The sequence below is a fragment of the Microtus oregoni genome, unplaced genomic scaffold, assembly GCF_018167655.1.
Source record: "Microtus oregoni isolate MIOR12 unplaced genomic scaffold, Mior012 000033F_ref0000390, whole genome shotgun sequence".
Lineage (NCBI taxonomy): Eukaryota > Metazoa > Chordata > Mammalia > Rodentia > Cricetidae > Microtus > Microtus oregoni.
This window is the reverse complement of record NW_024543092.1, coordinates 6,402,214-6,421,967: the sequence shown is the minus strand read 5'-3', so window position 1 is coordinate 6,421,967 and position 19,754 is coordinate 6,402,214. Positions and strand designations below refer to the sequence as shown.

Below are 19,754 nucleotides of genomic sequence, written 5' to 3'. Positions count from 1 at the left end.
AATAGCAAAATATCAGACACCAATGTTTTCCCTGTTGAGGTCAAAGAGACACTGTGTGAGTTGTAGCAAGTGGTACCAAGGGAGAGAAGCACTGTGGGTCAGTCGTGAATAATACCTTTCAAATGCACTTGAAGTTATCTGAGGATTTTAACTGAAGGAGAATGTAATTCCGAAGCAAAAGAGTACTTAATTTCATACGTGGAAAATAAGGCTGGATGTTTAAGCTCTGTATCTGGGGAAAAGGAAGCAGGCAAGGCAGTTGTACACTGGGTTGAGGCCCCTGAAGAATCCAGATAGAGACTAGAAATTTGAAGGAAGCTTGTGAAGTTAATATGAACAATCAGTTTGGAAAATTCAATGATGAAAAACACAGGACACAAACAAGAGTGTAAGATTAGAATTTTCTTCCTCTATGCTTTCTGGCTCATTTAAGTGACTAAAATTAATCATGAGATCTGCTTGCTCCCTGCAGGGAAGGCTGTGGCTTCTTCCGCAAAAGGGTGGGAGTTGATGGGATGGATTCCTCCCTTCCTGCCTGAATCTAGATCTAGCCTAAAAGCCCCAGGAATCTTGGATCCTTTTCACAATATCACAGGTGTTATCTCAGATAGAGGCCATTATGGCCACAGAAAGCAGTTCTTTACCAGGAATCTAGAAGCGTTCTTTACCTTAGGAGAGAAAGTGCATACTGCTCCAAATTTATCTCTAGTACTGCCCAAATTTTTTGAAGTGTATCTGAAACAATGGCATTTTCCTTCGTGTCTAAATAAAAAATAATAATAGTAATAATAATAATAATAACATTAACAATAAGAGTAAACATTAAATCCATAAGATATCTGAACAATGAACTTGTGCACAGCCTTCATTTTGCAGGTAAAATCTTTGAGATTCCCTGTAGGAGGCATGTACATCTTTGTGCTCACTGATAAGCAATGGAAAAAACAGTAATGTTAAGCACACATGGTTGTCCCTTCAAGGAAAAGGACATATAATCTGTTTTCCAGCCAGGTTGTCAGGGGGTGTGGCTAATAGTCCAGTACCCTCTGTGCCATCTGTATGGCCAGGCCGCATCAGCTACCCCAGAATCTATGAGCTTGCTTATCTTGAGCCTGTCTTCCGCAATTAACCTACAGAAGCTATCTTTAAGGAAAATGTCACTTTATAAGAGTTTTGAAGTAGTCAAACACATGGGACTGTGTTAGTTATCACCAGGAAACTTCTCTCCAAATTGTGCCTAAAATAAACTACTGGAGTGAGACTCAGAGTTCGAACCAGCACCAGCCACTGAGTTCTACTGAAGTAGATTTCATTCTTGCCTCTTGTGGATCCCCACTCTGCTGGCCACGGTGTTTGCAGAGTTCAGAATCCATGAGGAAGATGGCCCCAGGCTCTCCAGTTTCGTAAGGTAAAGTCATGTTTAAACCATAGTGCTCTAGATGTCTAGAGGAGAGCACTGCTCACAGTATTCAAATGTTTCCTCTCATCTTTAGCCTGCAAACAGACGGGTTCTTGGACGTTATTTAAGAGATGCATGAAACAGTTTGCCTAAGGAGATCTTCTGTCATACCAGAAGCTCCTGTAGAAAACTTAGCTCAGAAATGGCAACCACCCAATTATTCTAAAGAACACACCTGGATGGATGGCACAAACCTTAATCTATGGCACTGTCCACAAATGGCTTCACAGCAAATGGACCCACAGGGGTCAAAGTCAAGGCGTCCAAAACAGGCAGTCTAGAGTTTATTATTGTCCTGCATGACTGCCATTGCTGCTCTTCAGGATATGACATGGGAACCACAGCCTTTGTTTATCTGCTGTAATGCTGATGTAATAGAGCCAAAGCCTCGCTTGTTTGGATGGCTTCTCTGAAACTCATCATCACGGGCGTGTGACCCTGAGATTCATTCGATGAATGTGAGTGGACCTGGCACCTCAGGTCAGCCTCAGACTAACACTAGCAATCCTCTGCCCTCATCCTGAGTGCTGGGACTGAGGCAGTGCAGTAGCATCTCTACATCTGTACTGTTTTCCTATGGCAAACTATTTACTATATGCTTTTAAAAATAACCTTTGGGTATCACGACTTTTCACTCCCTAGAAAAACGTTTCAATATTGTCATTAAATATTTTCTGTAGATGTATTTTTATAACAAAACCTTTGTGTAAACTAAAAAGGTCTCTCCTAGATAAATCTTTCCTCTCAAAATAGCAATGGACATCGCGTGATGAAAATGATTGAAAACACCTTTTGAATTTTCATCTGATAAACTAGGCATTTCTCCCCCACAATTCATTGGATATCCCTGAAGACATCTCACTCCACAAATGTGAGAGCATATTGAAAGACATTTTTGTTGCCTCATGCACAGAAGCACCGGCCTCCTTCCTGTGACAGTCAGTCTGAGAATGTACAATAATCTCCTACTTGGCTGAAGCTACACTGGAAACTGTTGCAACCAAACTGGGGGTGGCTGCAGAGAACTCTCGGAAGATTTGGACATTAAGATGATCATTTTCTCAATGATTCATGGCCCGTACATTCTGTTTCAATGTGGTCTCAGTGCATGTGTGCATCTGTGTGGACACGGGTGTGCAATGGGCACATGCACGTGCGCACACACACATGTGGATGCTAGAAGTCCGGGTCAGGTGTCTTTCTTAGTTGCTCTCTGTTATTTACCAAGGCAGGGTCTCTTGCAGAACCCTGAGATCCTTGATGTGGCTTAACTGGCTGGACAACTAGCCACAGGGATGCCCTCTGTCTGCTTCTCAAGTGCTGGGGCTGCTGGGTCACCACACTTGCGCAGCTTTTCTGCAGAATCTGGGATCTGAACTCCAGTCCTCATGCTTGGGCAGACAGCACTTTTTCTACCCCGTTGTCCCAGCCTTGACATTTATCCTCTCAGTAAATATTCATTGTATAGTGCCTGACATCTCAGACACTGCTTCTCATCCTGAGAACTCTGACCAGCTCCTTGCCTCCGGGAACTTCAGTACTTAATAGATTGAATTAGTTCTGTAAGCAAACTTACTCTAAAATACCCTAATCACGTAATGAAACACCCATTCCTATACATGTGGATCCATTTTACATATGTAAAATCATACCTGGCATTCTGGCTTTCATGAGCAGTCTGACATAAGTCCCTTTCCACACGGACTGGATTTTCACTGCCGCAGCTATTTCCTCGGGAGAATACTCCTTCTCATTTATTGGCATACAATATTTAATGTCTACCCATTCCGCTGGCAAAAGAAAGACAAACACTGGATTGGGATTTATATTTACTTCCTTCCCAAAAATCTTAATGCCTACAACTGTGAAATCCTTCATACATAGAACATTCCACAAGGATGGATGGAACACCCCATTTCGCATTGTCTACTGAGCTTAGGTGAATGCCTGGAGGAAGAACGGGCATGAAGCTATGGTATTTTGGTGATCTGCCTTGGATTCCCATCAGAAAGTAGCCAGAGGCTTCCCTCAGAACTGAAAGGAAACAAAATGTGGTAAGAGGAAGGAAGGAAGGCAATTGGATTGGGACATCTCTCAAAGTTCCTTCATCCATACCAGGTGGGTCAATGGCGAATTCGGAGGGATTCAAGGTTCCCCTGGAGGTACATGTAAGGGTTAGGAAATCTTTCAACAGGCCTTGGAAGCCCCTGGAGCATCCTAGAGAGGGCTTGAGCTCCACTGGTCTCTGACAGATCTGCTGTCTCTGCTACACAACAGCTAAACTTACCCTTTTGAAATTATCATCACTTCCATTCTCAGATACTTAAAATGAGTCAGTACCTAAAGAGGCATCCTCTACGAGGGGATCCAGTAAGTCCGTTTCTAAAACCATAGCCCGAAATGCAAATTTGAAGTTTAAAGGAGGCTTGGCTATTTGAGATTTTTTCATTAAACGCCACAATGATATGTGGAAAACCTGAAAAAGATAAAAAATAATCACACACACACACACACACACACACACACACACACATGCACACCACACACACACACACACACAAAATTAACAATAGTGGCAACGTCCAGATTGGATGACGTATGGAGCTGAGTCATTCTTCGCTGCTGAGAGCATCTGTTTGAATGTGTGACAAGGTGGGCATTTGCCACTGCACATTCAGCTGGCTGTCTGGGACACGTACTGTAGTCCACCTTGATGCTCACACAGCAGTAAAATGGTTTCTTTCCCCTCTGCTTGGCTCTTCTTGGCTGGGCTTAATCTTAGTTTCTGCTTTGCCAACAATATCCAACATCAGCTTACAAGTGAACAATGTTAAAATATAGTTCTAGTGCAAAGAATTTTTTACTCACACTTACGTTAAGCAAGGTGAATATTGTTGGTTTACACAAAGTTACAGTTTAGTTGAATGCCCTGTATTTTTCATTCTGCCTTTGAAAGCCCCTCCCTCAAAGGTCAGGTGATAAGGTCTGAGATGTTTTCTGTTGTCAAAATTGGGTGCTATTGACATATGCCATGAAAACAAGTGATCTGTGACACATCCCACAGTGCCCAGTACGTTCTCTTCACAAAAATAATTTAGCCTGAATGTCAATAGCATGGAGGTTTAAAAAAAAAGATCAAAATAAATAAAAACAGATGCCACTTGCTTGTTATGCGGCTGGAGTGGACCAGTACCTCTCAGTTTTCTTCCTCAGGAGACAGCCAGGAAGAAGTAGGCTGACTTCCCTTCCTGCAGGCTATCTAGAAAGCCAGAACACTACTCAGCTCCAGCAGAAGGTTCTGAGAGTGAGGAGACGAATGTTCCTAAAGGCAACCTGAACTACTGACAGAAGCACTGCTGGGTGAGTGCCAGCCTTTCCTCTCCTTTATGAAGACATCCTTCCCAGCTCAGCAGGGGCTTCTGGATGGATGAGCCTCAGCAGCCCACTGCAGCCATTATCATATTCTCTAATTAATTTCATTCCCTTTCTCACCTTATTCCTCTAGATTCCTCCCTGCTTCCTGAAATCACTTTCCCCAGAAACAGTCTCTATGCAAACCACTTCCCCAGATTCAGCATTTGGGGTTCATCTGGTGCATCTTTCAGATGGGAGGTTTCCTGCTGTGAGCCTCAGGCCCCCGGAACTGCTTACCCTGAAGTGCTGAGCAGTGAGTTCTTTGTTGTAGAGGGGGATAGGATAGTGGGCTGCTTGTAGATCCCTCAGAGCTGCGGACAATTTACCTCTGTCTTTGAAACTAGCAATCACATTTCCAATAGCTTTCATAATTATTACAGACTGTTCTGTAAATCGGTAGCTCTCCTGTGGAGACAGAGCACACGTGCAGCAGCCGATCTCAAATCTATTTAAGGGCAAGCAAGTTTACAAATGTTTAGCCTCGAGGGAAGAAAAATCCTCCATTGTATGCTTGATTCAAGGCTGTTTCATTTGTAGAGAGTAGACAGGACTGAGCATTTCGTTGGATGCTGGTCTAGGAGACATGTAACAAAGGCTGGAAGTCCTAGGAAAAGGACTGAATACAGGGCACTAGGCTGTGGTGGGGTCAGGGAGAACACCATAGCAATTGTGTCGAGAGTTAGTTCTGAAGGCTGTCTAGGATGTCAGGCTGACAGAGACTGGAATTTTAAGGACTGAGGAGTAGAGAAGATTCCAGGGAGAGGGTCTTGCAAAATTAAAAACAAAACAAAAAAGCCAGACAGAGGACTAGCTTGGGCTGCTTGCTCCCTCCAGTTATCCATTCCGAGAAACAGTAAGAGTTCCAAGCTGACAGAGATCCAGGAGTCAACCCAGTCTGAACTGTTTGAGGACTGTCCTGGTTGGTGTGTACTGGACGGTGCTGGAGTTGTCTGGAACAGCACATGCCTGCTAAGAGTCAGGAAAACCGAGCAATCTTTACTGTTTCTCTATAGGGTTCCCTAGGACAATGATTGTCCCATATCTCCAAAAAAACCAACCAACCAACCAACAACAACCAAAACAACAAGAATAAACAAGGAGACAAAGGACAGCTATGAAATCAACTTGTTGTGCTTCCTTAAATGCCTACCAAACAGAATGAAAAACACGTGGAGAGAAGACAGCACAGCCAACAGAAGGAAGCCTGGAGGAAACTCGTAGAGTCCTGCCCAGCCAGCCTAAGGGGCATGAAGTCAGATCATGTGGGAAAACCCAGTCAACCCTGGTGTTGCCACAGGGTCTTCTGGCTACCTTAGAGAATTCCATGTTTGCTCTGCCTGGAGTTTTTAACTTGTTTTCTTGGGTTTTTAGTTTATTTCATCTTGATATTTTTTTAGTGAGAGTTGTTTTTTGTGAGATAATCTTTTTGTACATTTTATCTTCACCAAGGCGCCTTTAATAAAGAGCTGAATGGACAATAATTAGGCAGGAAGAAGTTAGGGGGAAATTACAAGAAGACAGGAAAATTCAGGTGAGTGAATCTACACAGAAGGAGTTGGACACAGAGAATGAAGGAGAGGTTTAAACCCACGTGACAGAATGCAGATGAACAGAAATGGGTTAATTTGTTCTACGAGCTAGAGGGACAAGTCTAAGCCAAGGCCAAGTTTTTATAATTAATAAAATCTCTGTGTCATTATTCGGGGCCTAGTGGTCCTGAAGAGAAAGTGCTGCTACTGTTATGAGAGGTGAGGAAGTTTCAAGGTCATACAGCAGAAAATACACCTTCCAACCTTCCCTAGACACACGCATAGACACACTGTACGAGAGGAAGCATTTTAGTGGCCTTGCTGCATACATTTTCTCTTCAGAACAGAGAAAGGAGCAAGAGGTAGCGAGGAAAGACAAAAAAGAAAGAGGAGGAGGTGGTAAATGCTTCCAGGAGGCCACAGTGATCCTCTGAATCCCGGGAATATGCACTCTAAACTCAGAGTAAGGAAAGGATGGAACGGAGAGGAATGCTCAGGCTATAAATGGCCTTCTAAAGGCCTTTGCTGTGCTTTATCCTTCCAAAGGACCAATGCATCTCCCCGCGTAGTGATAGAAATGAAAGGCCAGCAGAGCAGCCGTGGGTTGGAGAAAAATTAATTTTGTTTGTTTCCTTACAGGCCTTAGGTTATTAACTATACAGACTACATCTGAACATTTCTTAAAGGATATATGAATAGTTTAATAGGTTAGAAAAGGAGGTGTAAACTAAATGCATTCTAAATATCAAAATAAGACTGAGTTTAAGCTTTTGAAATCAGAGAGAAAGTAGGAAGTTTGCTAAGATATTTACCGGCTCAAAGTTGGGCAGTACGACATCTTCATCCCCGATGACAAAGGTCATCATGCTGCAGACATGTAAGGTGTGTCCCACTGGGGAATACGCATTGAAGAGTAGCATATGCCTCCTAGAGAGAGTGAACACTGTGTGAGGAGGGCGCTTCCTCTGCCGGATGTATTTCTCGCTGCTGGATCAGAGTTTGGAGTCAAAGCGAGTGAAGCATTTTATATATATTTTTAACACAGATGGGATGGACTACCTTTGGATTTCCACTTGCACCCTCTGATATCATGAAATCTGTGTTTTACTGGTTGCAGAAGACAGAAATAATTAGACAAACTTTCACACACTGAAGACGCCTCCCACATACTGTGCTGCTAAAGAGAATTCTAGATGTTTTTCTCATGTGTGTATAGAGCCTTGCTGATTCACAGACACATCATTTCACAAATGTGAGTTCTCTCCTTCCTATCTCGTGTCTCTAACACTGAAGACACTTTCCTCAGTTACTGGCCATTTAGATTGTTATGAAGATGCCCATAACGCACTTTTGGCTTAGGGGTCTATGTGGGGCATGCAACTGTAAGATGCCCCCTTTTAAAGTCCCTGTCCTTAGTGTGTTGCCAGTTCTATCACTGATTCTCAACCTGTGGGTCATGACCCCTTTGAAGGTCGAACTACTCTTCTCAGGGGTTGCCTAAGACCGTTGGAAAACACAGGTGTTTACATTTTGATTTATAACAGTACCAAAATTGCAGTTCTGAAGTAGCAATGAAATAATTTTATGGCTGGGGTCACAACAGCATGAGGAACTGTATTAAAGGGTCATAGCATTAGGAAGGTTAAGAACTACTGAATTAGACAGTCTTGTGGAGTTAATTTGTTTTCTGAAGAGCCTCTCTATACAGTGTCTAGACTAAAAAATAATGATTGATTTTTTTAAAAATTGGTTTTCCAGGTTCATAACACATTGTTTTGGCATTAAATTTTGTTGCTTGTGATCTGCCTTCTCCACACAGTCCATAACTTTTCAATGATCACACACAACTACAAAGATTGAACTTAAGGGAAAAAAAAATCTAGAAAGGATTTTTCCCATTTGAAATACAAGATGGATTCCCTAATTTTATATATTAAAATCAGGAAAACACTTCCATTGTATATAATTTTCTTCAAACAGAAAATGTGAGGCCGGGCGGTGGTGGTGCACGCCTTTAATCCCAGCACTCGGGAGGCAGAGGCAGGAGGATCTCTGGGAGTTCGAGACCAGCCTGGTCTACAAGAGCTAGTTCCAGGACAGGCTCCAAAACCACAGAGAAACCCTGTCTCGAAAAAAAAAAACAGAAAATGCGATGTATTTGCCTGGTTTTTACCATAATTAAAGATAACGTCTAACAAAAACACAACACAGATGAAATTCCAGGTTGGTGGGAAGAAATTCTCATTTACAATCTAAATGGAATGAAATCAAATGGAAGTCTTGCTAAAGAGTAGTGAGATTTATGAGAACACAAGAGAGATTGGTGATACAATCATTTTAGAAACCTCTGGATTAAGCAGGTTTAGGCCATGTTCTTTACGTATTCATCCCCAGAACTGTCAATAATGACCATCCCAAAAGAGCATCCAGTGTGGCCCAGAGAATGTCACTTATTGGTAGGAGTCTGTCTCTCAGTAATTCCAATGATGGACAGATGCCTAGTCAAATCACTTTAGGAAACAATAATGTAGAACTCCCACTGCTTATTTCATTAGTCAACAGCCTAAAAGACTCAAACAAAGGAAAATGAAGTCAGAGCCTACCCAACAGGCAGGCGCACCATGGCAGCCTTTGTAGCATAGGTGTGGATCCTCAAAACTGCACTGAGAGGCTTCAGGGACTTCCAGGTGATGGCTTCGGCTGTCAGGAGTCCAGGCTCCACGTAGGGACTGTCTTTTGTTAAGGCTTTGGGAGAAGGGAGATGTGTTGAAATGTGATTGTGGAATGATAACCCTCCTCCACTTGCATTGCGTTCTGTCCGGTAACAGCATACATAATCGTGAAGATGAATCCCGTATTGATGGTATTCTAACGGCATTCCTGAAATGCCAGATGCTGAGTTTATAAGTATGGGAAATAGCACCTGGCTTGGCTATTGCGCTGCCTCCCTATCCCGTTCGTTCTTCAAAATCATCTCCTCAGACAGAAAAACTGGGATGAGAAAATTAAGAAAAAGGAGGACATGCAGATATAGTTCATCATAGTCTGTTACTATTTTTTATCTTCTCTATGTGCATAATTAGAATACCTTCACAGATGTAACTTTAATGAGAAATTGTACAGTATCCAGAATAAGAAATTTCCAAGATGGTATTAAAATCAAAATATTTCCTTGTCTATCTAAATGTTTGTCTTTCAAATTATAAAAGTCTTTGAACTTAAGTAGAAGTTGTAAAAAAAAATTTAATCAAGTATGTTTTTCTTTAAATGTGCATCAATAATGATGCATCAATGACTGAGAACATAATGAATTTTGTTTTTCTAAAAAAGAACCCTCTGAGGATGAAGGTGCAAGGTCACAGTGTCCTCATACATGCAAAATTTCAATATCCTGGAACATGAGGACTTCAGAGCACTTTGCTAAGAAGGCATATTAAACTGAAATCACTAAACTTTGGTGATTTTATTAAGTGAATATTTATTTGGCACCTGTTACACAATATTCACTATTCAAGACAATTAAAATTCAAGATGAAGCATAAAAGCTCTCACCTTTAATATTGTCAGAATACTCAGTTCTTAAGTATTTGGGAGATATTTGTTGAACAACTGTAATCTGTGACATGGTTAACTTGAGTTAAAGATGATCTTTAATAAAATATGCAAAAGAATCAAAAAATAATCACATAGTCCGATGGCCTGTCCAAGCAGGGAAGTCCACCCACTACAGGAAGAGGCAAGGCATGTCAGACAGCCTGTCCAAGCAGGGAAGCCCACCCACTAAAGGAAGAGGCAAGGCACGTCAGATGGTCTGTCCAAGCAGGGAAGCCCACCCACTAAAGGAAGAGGCAAGGCATGTCAGATGGCCTGTCCAAGCAGGGAAGCCCACCCACTACAGGAAGAGGCAAGGCATGTCAGATGGCCTGTCCAGGCAGGGAAGCCCACCCACTACAGGAAGAGGCAAGGCATGTCAGGTGGTCTGTCCAAGCAGGGAAGCCCACCCACTACAGGAAGAGGCAAGGCAAGTTAGGGCCATGGGGAGTTTGTGTGGAGAGACGAGGCCAGCCACTTCCCAGTGAAATCAGCAGCATGGCTTTCAACTGAAAATAAATGAGAATAAGAGTAGTAAGTGAAGCCAGGCCTTCAGTAGTAAATCACTTCAGTAGTAAATGATGGCGCACGCCTTTAATCCCAGCACTCGGGAGGCAGAGGCAGGCAAATCTCTGTGAGTTCAAGGCCAGCCTTTTCTACAGAGTGAGTTCCAGGACAGGTTCCAAAGCTACAGAGAAACCTTGTCTTGGATAACAAAACAAGACAAGACGAAACAAAACAAGAGAGGAGATTTGAAAGAGAGACTTCCAAGTTTAGCCTTTTGTGAGAAGAGTGGGAGAACAAGCAAACTAGGGACTGCCTGCAGAGGGGGCCATGCTGAGATCTGGGTTCCTCGGTGTGGAGGGGGCTGGCCAGGACGGGAGTTCCTTTTCCCAGTCATATTCAGATGCTCCTTTGCAGCCAAACATTTGACAGAGAGTTGAGTCTATTATCGGGATGACTCTCAGGGAAGGGTGATGGAAAGAGGTAAGGGCAACTGTGTTTACTCAGCAGCATTTTCAACCTATGGTCCATGGGCCACATGTGGCTCTATGTAGCTAACGAGAGCCATGCCTGCAGCCCAATAGAAAACCATTAACATACTTAAAACACTGTGAGATTTTGTTTTTGTTAAGTGGATTGCATCGTTCCCTAGAATGGACTTTGTAGATGTCACTGTCAAAGGCTGAGCATGTCCAGTAGGGTGACAAAAAGGACATAATTGCAGTGATTGGCCAGAGAACTTATACTGGAGTAGGAGGAAAAAGGTCATAAACATGATGGGCATATAAGGAATGGTATAGCATAGATAGATGGAGAGCTTGTTAGAGTCAAGAATTATAAAGCTGGGAGTCTGAAGAGAGGAAACTCTGAAGAGGATTTAATATAGTAATTATATTTAATAATATAATTTTATTTAATTTAATAAATATTAAAGAGATTTAATATTTAATAATGAGAATTTATTTAATTAATTCAAATTAGTCTGACACTAGCATTAACATAATCCATTGGCAGCATTTCCATGAACTTAGTCATTTCTCACAAGCCTCTAACTCAGAAAGATCTCTCACCACACTGAGGGACAAGGGACCACAAGTCACAGAGGAACTCAAAATGAGCTAAAGGAAAAAATCATTTCTGATCTTTGTCAGATCAAATAACAAGGAAAATAAGAATGATAACAAGTAGAGGCGAGAAGAAAAGTAAGACTGAGCATTCCAAAGACCTGAACAAGAGACTGTGGCCAAGGAAGAATTGGTGGCAAGAGTAAGCAGAGTACCCAGTGTTGGAGGAGCAAGGGCAACAGAGGTGGTAGCAGGGCAGTCCCTTGTAACTCTGCAAAGAGATAGTTTCATCACCTAGGGACTGAAAGTCTTATTGTTACATGTTCCCTAGCCCGCCTGTGCTCTGGGCGTCTAGACGATGATGCTCTCAGAACCCTCTTACCTCCAGATTCCCCCCAGCGCACCAAAGCGGAAAAGCAAACCAGCAGTTCAATAGGCTTCAGGCTGTCCACAAATAGATAGTAGGGCACACGTTCCTCTGAGAACTACAAGAAATCAGACCAGTCATCAGGTTTACCGGTCCATTCATCCTGCCAGGCATAGTGTAGTTAACACACAGTGAACTACATTCTTACTGCAGTCTATGGACCAGAGTCAGTACATTACAGGTCTAATAAGATGAAGCAATAATCTGTGGCAGCTGGGTCGTGAACCTCAGAGAGTCTTGTTGCTGAATTAGAAAACTCTCTGCAGGAAGAAAAATAGGGAACCACCAATTCCAGGAATGAAGTTGTGAGAAGGGGGGCAAGCAAAGGGCAGAAGGTCAGCTACAGACAGGCAAGAAGGCATAGACTGATCATTGTAGCGAATGAAATTGCCTAATAGGGATTCATTTATGCATTTTGCAGAGTGTTGCATAGAAAAACAAAAAAAAACTTTTTTTTCATTCTTCTCACAAGATCATCAGAAATATAACCTCGGCTTGCTGATGTTCAGGGTGTTTTGTTTCAGAGATACAGTAAAGTGATTGGTCACATCAGAATTCTTTGCAAAGACAGTCATAAAGAGCTACACGGTTAAGACTTCGGTGTGTTCTATAGAGAACTATGAGTAGCCCTAATTTCCAAGAAAATGCAAAGCAGAATGAGTGGGTTGCCAAAGGCACAAAGTTTGTAGGTAGCAAAGCAAAAGCTTGTCTCCAACACTGTACTCATGACTATGGCCTTGTTATTGCTTCTCAACTTCACAGTTCTTTAATACAACTTTGAATGGTGGCAAATATAAGCATATTCAACAAATCTAGTTGTCACTATGCTGTAGAAGAATGTCATAGAAGTGCTACTTTACCACAATATTTAAACAACGAGTTAGTAGCGAGATGATGAATCTCTAGTCACAATGTAATAATGGAAAGCTTGCTATTCAATAAACTATAAAATCATTGCTAGAACTGCGGCATAGTAAAAGATCCAAGCCACTGCCTCCTCCGGTATGATCTATTAGTTACCATCCCCCCATTTCTTTTACGTTTCCGTTGACTTACAGTACACTAGTGTCATTGACAGTTGTTTTAAATACTCATTATTTGAGTGTGAAGGACCTTGGTTCTCCCAATCCAACATGTGTCTGTGAGGAGAAATGAGCTCTGCAAGGGGCTCAATTTTAAAGGTTTAGCATTTAGGGCATTGGTTTTCCTCAAAGCCATTCATGAGTGACTTTCAAACGTCTCTTTCCTGTCCTCACATTGAGCATTGGGAGAATATCTGTGAGGTGGGCTGTGGCCACCAGCCCTGTGCTAAGTTGGCAGGACCAGTGACTAAAGCAGGAAAGCCTGGCCTCAGACCACATTCAGCCCTTTCTTTGAGATTGCATGGAAGCTTTGAGCTCCAATGTCTTAAAAAATATATATAATTTCCTCATGACCATGTATGTTATAGACATTTGGAGAAGTAAACAAGTTACATAGGCATGTCACTTTATTTTGCTAAATTGACATTTTTAAAAGGAAAAATAATTATTTATAATCACTTTAAAAAAAGAAAACCTTAGAACAAAGAACATTTGACCATGCCACTACATATGCCATACATTGAAAAGGTTGATGGTTTTCAAAAATGGTGAACTTTAGTTTGAAAGTGTCAGCCAACATTTATCATCATTTCCTGATAGGAAAAGTGTCTTACAGGCATTGTCTTAGTTATACCCCAACCATGTGGATGACTCTGGGATACAAACTAGTAAAGCATCACTTATGGTCTGGATAAAGGGTGATTAAAAAACTGAAAATTGATGTATCAAGTATAATTGTGTAAGAAATTAAGAATGTTTTAGTAAGGGCATTCTTTGATGTGGGATTCCCCTCTGTATACTGTAAATACCATTGATTAATAGAAAAAAAAAACTGTCTTGCCCTGCGATAGGACAAAAGAGTAGAGTTAGGTAGGGAAAACTAAACTGAATGCTGGGAGAAAAAAGGCAGCGTTTAGAAAGAAGCCATTTAGCCCCGCTGGATACAGACCGGAACTTTACCCAATGAGCCACAGCCACATGGCCATACACAGATTAATAGAAATGGGTTAAATTAAGATGTAAGAGTTAGCTAATAAGAAGCTAGAGCTAATGAGCCAAGCAGCGGTTTAATTATTACAGTTTCTGTGTGGTTATTTTGAGAGTCTGGAAACTCTGGAAATAAACAAGCAGGCCCCATACAACAATTCTTCATGAACCTTAAACCTATAAAGGAATGTTTAATGAACTTACCTTGAATTCTGACTTTTGAAAATTAAGACAATAAGAATTCGGTTTGTGGAAAATATATATATGGCTGAAAAGGAGAACATTTATAACAGATTATTGCCGTTAGATACAAAACTAGTATTACATGTTTAGTTTCTTAAACTTAAATAATTACAGGCAAAAAAACTTCTTTACAAATTGCTTCACTTGTTGTTCTAAAGAGACAAAATTATCTAAATGGGAAAATCTACCTTAATTAACAAGTGTTTGAGAGGGAACTAAGACTAACTAGAATGGGGTTTTGCTGATAATGTGCTATGCAGATGAATATTCAATATATCCATTATTCCCTTCAGGCAGCAGAAGAGAGCAAATGCAGATACCCACAGCCAGACATTGTGTGAAGAGAGAGTCTAAATAGGAAGTTTCCATCAGATCCCTTCCCTCAGGTATCAGGAAACCCCAAAGAAGACAGGAAGGAAAGATTGTAGAAGTCAGAGGGAATGGAGGACACCAGAAGAACCCTGCCTACAAAGTCAACTAAGCAGGGCTCATATGAGTTCACAGAGACTGAAGGGGCAAGCATGGGGCCTGCATGGGTCTGCACCAGGTCCTCTGCATGTACAATATGGCTGTTAGCTTGGTGTTTTTGTGGAACTCCTAACAGTGGAAGCTGGTGTATCTCTGACTCTTATGCCTATTCTTAGGACTCTTTTCTTCCAAATGAATTGCCTTGTCTAGCCTTGATATGAGGGTTTTTGCCTTGTCTTAACATATCTTGTTTTGTTCTTTTTGACTGTTGTCTCTTGGAGGCCTACTCTTTTCTAAGGAGAAAAGAGAGTGACGAGAGAGAGAGAGAGAGAGAGAGAGAGAGAGAGAGAATATGGGGGAGAGGGGATGTGTGGGGAGCTGGGAGGAGTTGGGGGAGGGGAAACTGTGTTCTGGATGTATATATTATATGAGAGAAGAATCTATTTTCAATCAAAAGAAAAATTGTATTTGATATTATGCTAATTCCCAGCTGATACCTACTTTCCTTTTTTGAATGATAGTTACGAATCAATAGATCATATGATTAATGTATAAAGATGCAGAAACAAACCATGTCTATACAGTAACATAGCTCAGGATTTATTTAGGAGAATCTAATCAGCTAAACAGCACTTAAATACTTACTGAAAGCACACACAAAAGTCTTCAAAATCTAACCATATTTCTCTGGAAGCACCTTCATTTACTGTTGCCAAGTCCTCCTGTGACTTGTCCTGTGTCGCTGTGGTCATGCTCATCAAATCCTTTTCTAAACTATGAGCATCAGGTGGGTGGGTATCACCCAGAGAAAACTCTATCTGTTCATCTGGGAAGAGGAGAGGACAAATATGTCAAGCATATCTTACACTGTTAAGTGAAAGACTGTTAAAGTATGGAAAAATGAATGGCAGGAGTATTTCAAATTCAAGTTCTATTTATGGGAAATCAGTGAGATAATCACTTATTTGAAGGCCTAAGGTCTGTGAAGGTAGAGTTCACACACTCATAATTTTATAATACAGAAACTTTAAATCACTTTGGTAAGTTTGGCAACATGTTCTTTAGAAATTATCAAGCTATGACAGATATAATTAGTGTATTGCATAAAGTCTGCTACAGAAATATTGTAAGGGGCAGTCCTGGGGCTGGAGAGATGACTGGGTGGTTAAAAGCACTGGTGGCTCTCCCAGAGGTCCCAAGTTCTAACAACCACATGGTGGTTCACAACCATCTATAATGGAACCTAATGGACTCTTCTATCTGATGCTCTCTTCTGTCATGCAGGCATGCATGCAAATAGAGCACTCATATACATAAAAATACATACACAAATAAATCTTAGGGAAACGTTTAGCCAGGCAGTGCTGGTAGTTGCCTTTAATCCCAGGCAGAGGTGGGCACATCTCTGTCAGTACAAGATCAGCCTAGTCTTTAGAATGAGTTCTCAAACAGTCAAGGCTACACAGAGAAACCTTGTTGTGGAAAAAAGAATGAGTCAGAGGAGCAGGGAGAGTCAGGGTGTAGAAAACAGTGAAAATATGGCAGGTCTGTTGCTCCTGATGTGTCAGCCAGCCCTTTAATTACTCCACACAGTGACGATAACCACAGTTTATATTTGTCAAGTATTGTCACAAAACTCATAGAGAATCTTGAACCAACAATTTAGATACATGTATGTGACATTTCTTTTGGATATGAATCTTGAAAAAGTCTTTAGTTCATAACAGTATTATGACTACAACATGCAAGCGTTAAAAGGCATGACAGTGTGGACACCCACCCGTAAACTCAGTAACCTTGAGGATTAAGAGCTTGGACCTCCGTGAGTTGTAGGCCAGTCAGGACAATTTAGTAAGACCCAGTCTCACATGAAACAGAACAACAAAATGAAACAATCACACACACTTGACTCACAGACTCTCCATTGCATGCTCCTCCATTTCTATTTACACTTGAACTTAACCTGTGAGATTGTCCAATGTTCCTAGTCTGGAGTAGATGAGAACTAGTAAATCATAGGAGAGGATGACGTGGGAGAAGGTAGAACTGTCTATTTAGAAGCAGGATTTTTGAGTGCTTTGTTATCTATGGGAGAGCAAAAGCATGAGGGAAAGACTAGTTTACCTTTTCCAGGGATAGGCTGTGATGGAAGGTTACCCTGCAAAGCGAAAATGAACAATTGTAAGTATATACATGACAACCTAAATTAGGAAAATAAGCAGCTGTTTAATAGTGTATAGGAAGCATGAACCAGGAAGGAGACAAGAAGGACTTTTATGGCAGAAGGATGTTCCACTTTCTAAGGTGTCACAGATACACAAGGTGTGGGTTTAATGGGGTCCTTTACACTGCTGAGATGTGGAGATACAAGAGAGTTCACAATTTCAGATACATCTTGCCTGATTCAGGGCCGAGCCAGTACCTGCGACAGGTGTCCTGTTAACATGTTCATCTCTCCTTGGCTGGTGCTTGCATTTAACTCATTTTCTACAAGAGGAGGAAGGATGGATCCCAGAGGTGTCCCTTTCTTAACAACAGATTGTACAAAATGCCTAGTGGAGAAAAGCCCACAAAACTTCTGTTGCTGTGACTTCTGATTTACAGTGACTAGTGAATACATTTAGTTTTGTCAACAAGAATAGGTTCTGATTCTGTTCATTTTGTTCTTATCCTTTTACAAGGAAGTTTTTAAAAAGCACCTCACACAAAACCTCTGAATAACATTTTATATTACTTTCTAGACGACCACTATATCAGTCAATGTATTGTACACATTTTCGAGAGACATTGTTTAAAGATGTGAGTTGTTGATGATTACAACATTAGTGGGATTAGCCGAGTGTGTGTGGATGAAACATTTTGCTGTGGGGAATCTAATCCAGAAATGTAAGCATTTAAGCTCCTAAGCATGACTCTCATATTCTTTACCCAAGTCACTTCCTCAAGAAGTCATTGACATGGTCCAAAATAGCATCATGGAAGCACACATTTCATTGGCACATCAGATGCATATCATAATATATGTATTTTATACTACTGTTTCAAAGATACAATCAAATTCTACATATATAGCAAGGCATGGTGGTGCATGCCTTTAATTCCAGAAGAGAAAGGTGAGTTCCCAGCCAAGAGAACAAGTTCTAGGTCGGCCAGGTCCACACTGTGAGACCCTGTCTCAAAAGCAAAATAAAAATAATTTTTACTCATATAGACTTCATGAACTAGAATCCCACCATGTTTAGTTAGATTGTGTTCTCCTACTTTCATACAACTTCCACTAGAGGGTAGCAGAAACATATTTATGAAGCTCCAATTGTCTCATACAAAACCATGAGCCAGGAATGAGCAAACATGCTGCTCCAGCCATGGAATTTCAATGAAATGAAATCACGACAGCAGTCATTCTCCCTGGAGATTGTCCTTACGTTGATATGAGAAATCTGATTGTACCGCAGAACAAGTCTAGGACCTGTCTTCCACAGAGAGTGCAGTGGCATTCACATGCCTTTGCCTTTGTCACAGAGCTTGGATATGGGAATGAACTGATAACAGATTACAGTGCATAGTAGATTAGAGGAAGGCAATCAAGTGTTGGTTGTCTGTTCCTGGGTATTGGAATCTTTATCTATTTTAATCAAGGAGCAAAAAGAAGTTACAGAAAATTGGGTATGGAAGTAACTCAGGAAACTTGAGCTATGAAATCAATCCTTTTTTTTTACTTATAAACATAGAGATGCTTAAAGGCTAGGTATGATAATATAAGCCATAGGACAATGTGTTACGGTGTCAACACAGCTACAGTGTTTACAGCCTATACAACCTCTGATTAGTATGCAAACACAGTCATATGAAAGACCAAGTATATATATATATATATATATATATATATATATATATATGAATGGCAAATTGAAATCTTAGATATGCTGAACAATGTCCAGCGTCAACTGGACTGAACTAAGGCGTGCCTAGGTAACTGGTAAAGTATCACTTCTGGGTGTGTCTGGGAGGTGACTTCTGAAGGAGATGAACTTGGGCATCAGTGGACTGAGTGGAAAAGTTCTGCTCTCAGTGTAGGCAGGCATTATCCAATCAGCAGTAGGCCTGTGTGGCACACAACAGCTGAGGGAAAATGACTTTAATTTCTTGTACCTAGACCAGTGGCTCTCAATCAGAAGGTTGAGACCCTGTATCAAATATTTTGCATATCACATATCAAATATCCTACTTATCAGATATTTACATTACATTACAATTTATAACAGTAGCAAAATTACAGTTTTGAAACAATGAAATAATGTTAGAGTCACCATAACATGAGGAACTGTTTAAGGGTCCCAGCATTAGGAAGGTGAAGAATTATGGTCATGGATTATTTTGTCCCTGCTCATGGACATCACAACCCCATGGTCTCTGCTCTTTGAACTCCAGGACTTCTATAGCAGCACCCCTGATCCTTCAGCTAAATGGACACCATGCTTCTGCTTTCTGTACTTCTAAAGCTTCAGACTTGGATAGCTTCACTAGTGGCCTCCCTAGTTCTCTAAGTGCAAGTGGTCTCTCTTAAGACTTCTCTACTACCACGTCACTGATACTTCCCAGAAATACCTTGTCATCCACAGAGTTACCAGGCTTCTATACCATTGCTCCTGCTATCATCTAGTCATAAACATGCTGGTTAGCTTTCACTGGAGAACTTTCAGTATAAAAATAATTGGAAAACTATGAAACATTAATTAAAAGAAAAAAGAAAAAACAACAAAAATAAACACCTCCCCCAACATGACAGAAACACAAGAAAGAGTAAAAGATGTCAAGAATGTGCCTAATACTTTAAAATTAAACAGATTAAGACAGTGTGAGCTAATTAATTTAAAAAAAGTGTCTAATGTATTAAACTTAACCAGAGTAAGACAGTGTAAGTTAACTTATTAACTGGCTTTGGTATAAAGAGTGCCTAACAGTACAAAGTACACTGAATTGGGC

At 41.0% G+C, this 19,754-nt stretch overlaps 1 protein-coding gene across 2 annotated transcripts in view; it reads right to left on the bottom strand.

Moving 5' to 3' along the window:
- Adgb (androglobin) overlaps nucleotides 1-19,754 on the bottom strand; it is a 118,387-nt gene that overhangs the window by 36,594 nt on the left and 62,039 nt on the right. The window contains exons 13-23 of one of the 2 annotated variants that reach the window (XM_041680297.1): nucleotides 17,191-17,320; nucleotides 16,890-16,926; nucleotides 15,414-15,597; nucleotides 14,262-14,325; nucleotides 11,944-12,046; nucleotides 9,006-9,147; nucleotides 7,215-7,329; nucleotides 5,111-5,278; nucleotides 3,800-3,935; nucleotides 3,112-3,249; nucleotides 669-762 (exon numbers count right to left, since the gene is read on the bottom strand). In XM_041680297.1, coding sequence (XP_041536231.1) covers nucleotides 669-762; nucleotides 3,112-3,249; nucleotides 3,800-3,935; nucleotides 5,111-5,278; nucleotides 7,215-7,329; nucleotides 9,006-9,147; nucleotides 11,944-12,046; nucleotides 14,262-14,325; nucleotides 15,414-15,597; nucleotides 16,890-16,926; nucleotides 17,191-17,320 — 1,311 coding nt within the window. The remainder of the gene's footprint in view (nucleotides 1-668; nucleotides 763-3,111; nucleotides 3,250-3,799; nucleotides 3,936-5,110; nucleotides 5,279-7,214; nucleotides 7,330-9,005; nucleotides 9,148-11,943; nucleotides 12,047-14,261; nucleotides 14,326-15,413; nucleotides 15,598-16,889; nucleotides 16,927-17,190; nucleotides 17,321-19,754) is intronic. The other variant, XM_041680298.1, reaches the window with a different exon arrangement.